Source organism: Rhinichthys klamathensis, unplaced genomic scaffold, assembly GCF_029890125.1.
Source record: "Rhinichthys klamathensis goyatoka isolate OS25496 unplaced genomic scaffold, OSU_Roscu_1.1 h1tg000001l_1, whole genome shotgun sequence".
Taxonomy (NCBI): domain Eukaryota; kingdom Metazoa; phylum Chordata; class Actinopteri; order Cypriniformes; family Leuciscidae; genus Rhinichthys; species Rhinichthys klamathensis.
In genome coordinates this window covers 2445577-2455000 of record NW_026606555.1, presented here as the reverse complement: position 1 = coordinate 2455000, position 9424 = coordinate 2445577, and the positions used below count along the sequence as shown (strand labels likewise).

Sequence of the window (9424 nt, the reverse complement as noted above, 5' to 3'; positions counted from 1 at the left end):
TACTGGTCTTGTCGTCTGAGTGTTTACTGGTCTTGTCGTCTGAGTGTTTACTGGTCTTGTCGTCTGAGTGTTTACTGGTCTTGTCGTCTGAGTGTTTACTGGTCTTGTCGTCTGAGTGTTTACTGGTCTTGTCGTCTGAGTGTTTACTGGTCTTGTGTCGTCTGAGTGTTTACTGGTCTTGTCGTCTGAGTGTTTACTGGTCTTGTCGTCTGAGTGTTTACTGGTCTTGTCGTCTGAGTGTTTACTGGTCTTGTCGTCTGAGTGTTTACTGGTCTTGTCGTCTGAGTGTTTACTGGTCTTGTGTCGTCTGAGTGTTTACTGGTCTTGTCGTCTGAGTGTTTACTGGTCTTGTCGTCTGAGTGTTTACTGGTCTTGCCGTCTGAGTGTTTACTGGTCTTGTGTCGTCTGAGTGTTTACTGGTCTTGTCGTCTGAGTGTTTACTGGTCTTGTGTCGTTTGAGTGTTTACTGGTCTTGTGGTCTAAGTGTTTACTGGTCTTGTCGTCTGAGTGTTTACTGGTCTTGTCGTCTGAGTGTTTACTGGTCTTGTCGTCTGAGTGTTTACTGGTCTTGTGTCGTCTGAGTGTTTACTGGTCTTGTCGTCTGAGTGTTTACTGGTCTTGTCGTCTGAGTGTTTACTGGTCTTGTCGTCTGAGTGTTTACTGGTCTTGTCGTCTGAGTGTTTACTGGTCTTGTCGTCTGAGTGTTTACTGGTCTTGCCGTCTGAGTGTTTACTGGTCTTGCCGTCTGAGTGTTTACTGGTCTTGTGTCGTCTGAGTGTTTACTGGTCTTGTCGTCTGAGTGTTTACTGGTCTTGTCGTCTGAGTGTTTACTGGTCTTGTCGTCTGAGTGTTTACTGGTCTTGTCGTCTGAGTGTTTACTGGTCTTGTCGTCTGAGTGTTTACTGGTCTTGCCGTCTGAGTGTTTACTGGTCTTGCCGTCTGAGTGTTTACTGGTCTTGCCGTCTGAGTGTTTACTGGTCTTGCCGTCTGAGTGTTTACTGGTCTTGCCGTCTGAGTGTTTACTGGTCTTGCCGTCTGAGTGTTTACTGGTCTTGTCGTCTGAGTGTTTACTGGTCTTGTCGTCTGAGTGTTTACTGGTCTTGTCGTCTGAGTGTTTACTGGTCTTGTCGTCTGAGTGTTTACTGGTCTTGTCGTCTGAGTGTTTACTGGTCTTGTCGTCTGAGTGTTTACTGGTCTTGTCGTCTGAGTGTTTACTGGTCTTGTCGTCTGAGTGTTTACTGGTCTGAGTGATTACTGGTCTGAGTGTTTACTGGTCTTGTGTCGTCTGAGTGTTTACTGGTCTTGTCGTCTGAGTGTTTACTGGTCTTGTCGTCTGAGTGTTTACTGGTCTTGTCGTTTGAGTGTTTACTGGTCTTGTCGTCTGAGTGTTTACTGGTCTTGTGTCGTCTGAGTGTTTACTGGTCTTGCCGTCTGAGTGTTTACTGGTCTTGTCGTCTGAGTGTTTACTGGTCTTGTCGTCTGAGTGTTTACTGGTCTTGTCGTCTGAGTGTTTACTGGTCTTGTCGTCTGAGTGTTTACTGGTCTTGTCGTCTGAGTGTTTACTGGTCTTGTCGTCTGAGTGTTTACTGGTCTTGTCGTCTGAGTGTTTACTGGTCTTGTCGTCTGAGTGTTTACTGGTCTTGTCGTCTGAGTGTTTACTGGTCTTGTGTCGTCTGAGTGTTTACTGGTCTTGTCGTCTGAGTGTTTACTGGTCTTGGCGTCTGAGTGTTTACTGGTCTTGTGTCGTCTGAGTGTTTACTGGTCTTGTCGTCTGAGTGTTTACTGGTCTTGTCGTCTGAGTGTTTACTGGTCTTGTGTCGTCTGAGTGTTTACTGGTCTTGTCGTCTGAGTGTTTACTGGTCTTGTCGTCTGAGTGTTTACTGGTCTTGTCGTCTGAGTGTTTACTGGTCTTGTGTCGTCTGAGTGTTTACTGGTCTTGGCGTCTGAGTGTTTACTGGTCTTGTGTCGTCTGAGTGTTTACTGGTCTTGTGTCGTCTGAGTGTTTACTGGTCTTGTGTCGTCTGAGTGTTTACTGGTCTTGTGTCGTCTGAGTGTTTACTGGTCTTGTGTCGTCTGAGTGTTTACTGGTCTTGTGTCGTCTGAGTGTTTACTGGTCTTGGCGTCTGAGTGTTTACTGGTCTTGTCGTCTGAGTGTTTACTGGTCTTGTGTCGTCTGAGTGGTCGTCTGAGTGTTTACTGGTCTTGTCGTCTGAGTGTTTACTGGTCTTGTGTCGTCTGAGTGTTTACTGGTCTTGTCGTCTGAGTGTTTACTGGTCTTGTCGTCTGAGTGTTTACTGGTCTTGTGTCGTCTGAGTGTTTACTGGTCTTGTGTCGTCTGAGTGTTTACTGGTCTTGTCGTCTGAGTGTTTACTGGTCTTGGCGTCTGAGTGTTTACTGGTCTTGTCGTCTGAGTGTTTACTGGTCTTGTCGTCTGAGTGTTTACTGGTCTTGTGTCGTCTGAGTGTTTACTGGTCTTGTGTCGTCTGAGTGTTTACTGGTCTTGTCGTCTGAGTGTTTACTGGTCTTGGCGTCTGAGTGTTTACTGGTCTTGTCGTCTGATTTGAGCAGGTGTCTCACCCAGGCCTGCTGAAACTCAGCGGTCTCAGAGAAGGGATTTACACGTTTGAGATCACCGTCACCGACACCGCGGGACAGAAGAGCTCTGACAACGTGTCGGTCAGTGTGCTCGCCCCTGCTCCAAACGCTCAAGGTCAGACATCACTGGGTTATCTTCCTTCAAAATCAAAACGGTCTCACAGTTGCATGTGAACATGGATGATTACTTCTGTAATTTTCTATGCGAGTTTCTGTGTGTGTTTGTCACAACTAGTGATGTATAAAGTGCAGGAAGACGAAGGGTCAGAGCTCAAATAGTTCTAAAACTTACAGGATATTTTCAGTATAATGAACTCTTATGTCAAAAGGTCAAGTAAAATTTGATTTCTCAATTCATGACCCCTTTGAGATAATAGTGATGTGCATGTAAACATGGTCCGCTGAGGAGTAATATGGATATTTTAGGGACGTTTAATGTGTATCCTATACAGACAAGCTATACATGTGTACATATATATGAACATGGATTTGGGGAAGTTGCATTTCTAAATTCACCCCCTTAAAATACAGTACATCCGCAAGAAATTAAAAAAACACTAGTAGAGGGAAATAATCTAGGTAATCCCGTTAGTTGACCTCACTAATCGACTAGTCAATTAGTCCACTTTTTGATTATTATTATTATTTGTAAAAGAATATTTCTTTAATCATAATAAATGACCTTTAACACTGTTTCTTTCTGCTGTGCATGTGTTTTTATTGTCTTGGTTTCTTACCGTATTGTTCTGATGTAATTGTAATTGTAATTGCCCGGTGGGTATTAATGAACTGTAAACGTGAATCTGTATGGACGTGGCACAGATGTGTGTGTGTCTCTGAAGTGTGTACAGGTCACTGTTCTCGGTATCAGTTCATGTGTGATGATGGCTGCTGTATCGACATCGGTTATGCCTGCGATGGAAAGCAACACTGCCCTGACCGATCAGATGAAGATTTCTGCCAAAACTGTAAGCCTAGACCACCAAGCCGTCTTCTCAAAAGCCTTTCCAGTACCACAATTATTTTAAGATGTATAAAAGTGTTTGGTCTGTTTTATAGTTGATGCTGGTCACAAGTCCAACCCCTTGTCTAAACATGGGCCAGATATACAAAACACTGAAGCAGGAGCGCAGACGCCATCAGAGATACAGCTCACTGACAGCCCTAAACCTGCACAACACCAACATTATGGCTTCAGCAACCAAGGTAATGCATAAGATACATCATTCAAAGACACACACACATGATGAGTTCAGAATTCATCCACTCTTTTCCTTTCCATTCTCTTAACAAAGCCTGTCTATGGCCATATTAACCAAAAATGGTTCAAGTGACCCGATTCCGTGGCACAGATATGACCCACGAACGTAACAAGCATCCGATATTCTCAGATCGCTTTCAGGCCTCATTTACATGTGCAAATAAATCTGATATGAATCGGATATATCGACTCGGGTGGACACCAGCCGTGATCACATGACTCTTTTCAATGCCAAAGCTGCAACCAGGGCTCTCCTGTTTATTTTCTTCTCCGGCTTAAGAGACACATGTTTTGCTGACCTTTAAAGAAAAGCAAAAACTTGTAATATCATTTGGTCTGCGTCCTTTGCAATTTGCACCATTTTTAGTTCCTTTTTGGCCTAAGCTTTTACGGGTCAGTACGTTAGGTTAACCTTGGGTTGCTTCGCCAAGTGTGTACTGTAAATGCAGATATCGGATATGAGTCACTTTTAAAAGAAACAATCAGATATAGTCAACAAATCGGAATTGGGCATCAAGACCTGCAGTGTAAATGTGGCCTATATCTAGACACTTGATGTGTAGAGAGCAAACGTGTGTGTGTGTGTGTCAGATCCCTGTGCAGCGCCCCCAGTGGCCGGCCCGTGTAAAGGGGTTTTCCCGCGCTGGTATTATGATCCTGAAACGGGAGACTGCCGGCACTTCCAGTACGGCGGCTGCAAAGGAAACCACAACAACTTCCTCCAGAAGTCTGATTGTGTGAATGAGTGCATTCAGAAACCATGTAAGACTTGACCACCTTCGATAGTGATGGGAGAAACAAAGCTTTTCAAAGTTTCGAATCAATTGATTCGATTGCTTCGCAAAATGATTCCCTGTTTTGAAGCGTTCGAATCGCTGGTGACCCCTGCTGGTCAGATCAGTGGAAATGCAACAGAAACTCAGGCCAAACATGCATTAAACAACCCATTACAAACGCTTTCTTGAAAGTAAAATCTTTCAAATGCAATTAACTAATCATCTAATAAAATTAAATATCAAGTGTCTGTATAATGTGTTCTTTTATCAATTTTCAGGGCTTGTTTTGTTTGTTCCAAGGATGGATCAGCTAAACAGGCCTATACGAGGCTATTAACTATCCTTTTAATTCAACTAAAGTCTAATAAAAACGTCTACAAATGTATGAAACTGATCAGACATCAGGTAAAACGAAGCCTCGTTTATTTAAATCACGTGACTCTGGCCGTTTGATATGCGCTCCGAACCACTGATGCGAAACAAAAGATTCACAAAGGTTTCGAAACTTCATGAAGCAGAGTTTTGAAATCACCCGCCACTAAACTTTGATTAGCTGATTACATGCATTAAATAAAATGTATTCAATTGAGAATGCTGTGACTCTAAAAATGATCGTCTTTCAGCAGTAACAGAACATCAGGCCACTGGAGCTCCATTACCCAGCAGGACAATATACACATGTATGTACAACGACATCAGGTCTTGTTTCAGATGATTTAAACAATGTAAATCTGATGCACGTTCACTCCGTGATTTCATTGATTTCAAAGAAGAATATAGTTTCCCCTTAAAGTGAAAATCAAAGTGTGCTTTCACGAACAGCATGTACTGATAACCTCAACCATGCGTGTTAGTGTGCCATTATTGTTTTGTGTGTGACTTCAGTTAGGGTAGTCTATGGAAGCTTGTTTTAAAATAACAATAGAATAATAAATAAAAAAGCTATTATAACACGCAATTTCGACTTTATATCACGCAATTCTGACTTTATAACACACAATTGTGACTTTTTATATTAAAATTGCGTGATATAAAGTCGCAATTGTATGTTTTTTCTCAGAATAACATGTTTATATCTTTCAATTCTGATTTTATAACTCGCAATTGTGAGATAAAAAGTCACAATTATCTGTTTTATTCTGTGGCGAAAACAAGCTTTCACAGTAGTCAGACTCTTTATTGTCCTTGTGTTAACTTTGCTTTTGATGAAATGAAGTGGTTGTGTAATGACCAACATCTGCGTTGTGTGTGCAGCTGCCGTAGCCTCGGCCCGTGAGGAAGAGCTGCAGAGTCCTCTCGTGGAGCCGCAGAACTCCCTGCCAGCGTCTGAAGTACACCGTGAGCTGGAGGGACACCCGGCCCCTGAGTCAGGTACTTCATGAGTACCCAAACACACACACGTCACTTATACTTCTGTGTGTGTGCGTGTGCGTGTGTGTGTGTGTGTGTGTGCAGGTGCAGTCCTCCCGCTGGCGCTGGGTCTGATCATCAGCGCTCTGCTCTTGTTGTCTCATTATGTGTGTGTGTGTGTGTGTGTGTGCAGGTGCAGTCCTCCCGCTGGCGTTGGGTCTGATCATCAGCGCTCTGCTCTTGTTGTCTCATTATGTGTGTGTGTGTGTGTGTGTGTGTGTGTGTGTGTGTGTGTGTGTGTGTGCAGGTGCAGTCCTCCCGCTGGCGTTGGGTCTGATCATCAGCGCTCTGCTCTTGTTGTCTCATTATGTGTGTGTGTGTGTGTGTGTGTGTGTGTGTGCAGGTGCTGTCCTCCCGCTGGCGCTGGGTCTGATCATCAGCGCTCTGCTCTTGTTGTCTCATTATGTGTGTGTGTGTGTGTGTGTGTGTGCAGGTGCTGTCCTCCCGCTGGCGTTGGGTCTGATCATCAGCGCTCTGCTCTTGTTGTCTCATTATGTGTGTGTGTGTGTGTGTGTGTGTGCAGGTGCTGTCCTCCCGCTGGCGTTGGGTCTGATCATCAGCGCTCTGCTCTTGTTGTCTCATTATGTGTGTGTGTGTGTGTGTGTGTGTGTGTGTGTGTGCAGGTGCAGTCCTCCCGCTGGCTTTGGGTCTGATCATCAGCGCTCTGCTCTTGTTGTCTCATTATGTGTGTGTGTGTGTGTGTGTGTGCAGGTGCAGTCCTCCCGCTGGCGCTGGGTCTGATCATCAGCGCTCTGCTCTTGTTGTCTCATTATGTGTGTGTGTGTGTGTGTGTGTGCAGGTGCAGTCCTCCCGCTGGCGTTGGGTCTGATCATCAGCGCTCTGCTCTTGTTGTCTCATTATGTGTGTGTGTGTGTGTGTGTGTGTGTGTGTGTGTGTGTGTGTGTGCAGGTGCTGTCCTCCCGCTGGCGTTGGGTCTGATCATCAGCGCTCTGCTCTTGTTGTCTCATTATGTGTGTGTGTGTGTGTGTGTGTGTGTGTGTGTGTGTGTGTGTGCAGGTGCTGTCCTCCCGCTGGCTTTGGGTCTGATCATCAGTGCTCTGCTCTTGTTGTCTCATTATGTGTGTGTGTGTGTGTGTGTGTGTGTGTGTGTGTGTGCAGGTGCTGTCCTCCCGCTGGCGTTGGGTCTGATCATCAGCGCTCTGCTCTTGTTGTCTCATTATGTGTGTGTGTGTGTGTGTGTGTGTGTGTGTGTGCAGGTGCAGTCCTCCCGCTGGCGTTGGGTCTGATCATCAGCGCTCTGCTCTTGTTGTCTCATTATGTGTGTGTGTGTGTGTGTGTGTGTGTGTGTGTGTGTGTGTGTGTGTGTGCAGGTGCAGTCCTCCCGCTGGCGTTGGGTCTGATCATCAGCGCTCTGCTCTTGTTGTCTCATTATGTGTGTGTGTGTGTGTGTGTGTGTGTGTGTGTGTGTGTGTGTGCAGGTGCTGTCCTCCCGCTGGCTTTGGGTCTGATCATCAGCGCTCTGCTCTTGTTGTCTCATTATGTGTGTGTGTGTGTGTGTGTGTGCAGGTGCTGTCCTCCCGCTGGCGTTGGGTCTGATCATCAGTGCTCTGCTCTTGTTGTCTCATTATGTGTGTGTGTGTGTGTGTGTGTGTGTGTGCAGGTGCTGTCCTCCCGCTGGCGTTGGGTCTGATCATCAGCGCTCTGCTCTTGTTGTCTCATTATGTGTGTGTGTGTGTGTGTGTGTGTGTGTGTGTGTGTGTGCAGGTGCAGTCCTCCCGCTGGCGTTGGGTCTGATCATCAGCGCTCTGCTCTTGTTGTCTCATTATGTGTGTGTGTGTGTGTGTGTGTGTGTGTGTGTGTGTGTGTGTGTGCAGGTGCTGTCCTCCCGCTGGCGTTGGGTCTGATCATCAGCGCTCTGCTCTTGTTGTCTCATTATGTGTGTGTGTGTGTGTGTGTGTGTGTGTGTGTGTGTGTGTGTGCATGCAGGTGCTGTCCTCCCGCTGGCTTTGGGTCTGATCATCAGCGCTCTGCTCTTGTTGTCTCATTATGTGTGTGTGTGTGTGTGTGCAGGTGCAGTCCTCCCGCTGGCGTTGGGTCTGATCATCAGCGCTCTGCTCTTGTTGTCTCATTATGTGTGTGTGTGTGTGTGTGTGTGTGTGTGCAGGTGCTGTCCTCCCGCTGGCGTTGGGTCTGATCATCAGCGCTCTGCTCTTGTTGTCTCATTATGTGTGTGTGTGTGTGTGTGTGTGCAGGTGCAGTCCTCCCGCTGGCTTTGGGTCTGATCATCAGCGCTCTGCTCTTGTTGTCTCATTATGTGTGTGTGTGTGTGTGTGTGTGCAGGTGCAGTCCTCCCGCTGGCGTTGGGTCTGATCATCAGCGCTCTGCTCTTGTTGTCTCATTATGTGTGTGTGTGTGTGTGTGTGTGTGTGTGTGCAGGTGCAGTCCTCCCGCTGGCGTTGGGTCTGATCATCAGTGCTCTGCTCTTGTTGTCTCATTATGTGTGTGTGTGTGTGTGTGTGTGTGCAGGTGCAGTCCTCCCGCTGGCGTTGGGTCTGATCATCAGCGCTCTGCTCTTGTTGTCTCATTATGTGTGTGTGTGTGTGTGTGTGTGTGTGTGTGCAGGTGCAGTCCTCCCGCTGGCGTTGGGTCTGATCATCAGCGCTCTGCTCTTGTTGTCTCATTATGTGTGTGTGTGTGTGTGTGTGTGTGTGTGCAGGTGCTGTCCTCCCGCTGGCGTTGGGTCTGATCATCAGCGCTCTGCTCTTGTTGTCTCATTATGTGTGTGTGTGTGTGTGTGTGTGTGTGTGTGCAGGTGCAGTCCTCCCGCTGGCGTTGGGTCTGATCATCAGCGCTCTGCTCTTGTTGTCTCATTATGTGTGTGTGTGTGTGTGTGTGTGTGTGTGCAGGTGCAGTCCTCCCGCTGGCGTTGGGTCTGATCATCAGCGCTCTGCTCTTGCTGATGGCCGGCTGCAGACTCTGGCTTGTGCGTCGCAGACTGAAGAAAGCTTTGCCTCTCACCACAGAAGAGTCCGATTACCTCATCAATGGCATGTATCTGTAGCAGAGCCGCCACCTGTCAATCAACCCTCCAATCTGATGCACTGTTTGTGCATGAGTGTGTGTAGTAGCGGATACATTAGTTGTGAAAAGAGTGTAAAGCAGGAGTATCAGCCCTGCTCATGATGCCCCAGCCGTGCGTAAGGCACAGCCACAGCTAGTCTCCATGTAGAGGGGCACTGAGGCCCAAATCTTGACTCAGATCTGTGTTTCTCATGACAGTGTGAACGGCACAAACCACATGCAATCTGAGCTTTTTAATTCCGGTTTGTGCCACTGCCATATCTGGCCCTAAATCTGATACAGGTCAGATGTTTCTAATGCGACCGCAGTCTGAACAGCCACATCACAATCCATGCGACTT

General features: G+C 46.7%; 1 protein-coding gene across 5 annotated transcripts in view; it reads left to right on the top strand.

The window, feature by feature from the left end:
* lrp11 (low density lipoprotein receptor-related protein 11) overlaps window positions 1–9199 on the top strand; it is a 17108-nt gene extending 7909 nt beyond the window's left edge. The window contains exons 3-9 of one of the 5 annotated variants that reach the window (XM_056246131.1): window positions 2569–2710; window positions 3438–3563; window positions 3655–3801; window positions 4448–4618; window positions 5259–5312; window positions 5887–6003; window positions 8910–9199. In XM_056246131.1, coding sequence (XP_056102106.1) covers window positions 2569–2710; window positions 3438–3563; window positions 3655–3801; window positions 4448–4618; window positions 5259–5312; window positions 5887–6003; window positions 8910–9064 — 912 coding nt within the window. In that variant the 3' untranslated portion in view covers window positions 9065–9199. Of the gene's footprint in view, window positions 1–2568; window positions 2711–3437; window positions 3564–3654; window positions 3802–4447; window positions 4619–5255; window positions 5313–5886; window positions 6004–8909 lie in introns of all 5 variants that reach the window. The other 4 variants (XM_056246093.1, XM_056246274.1, XM_056246204.1 and 1 more) reach the window with 4 other exon arrangements.
* The last annotated feature ends 225 nt before the right edge of the window (window positions 9200–9424 follow it).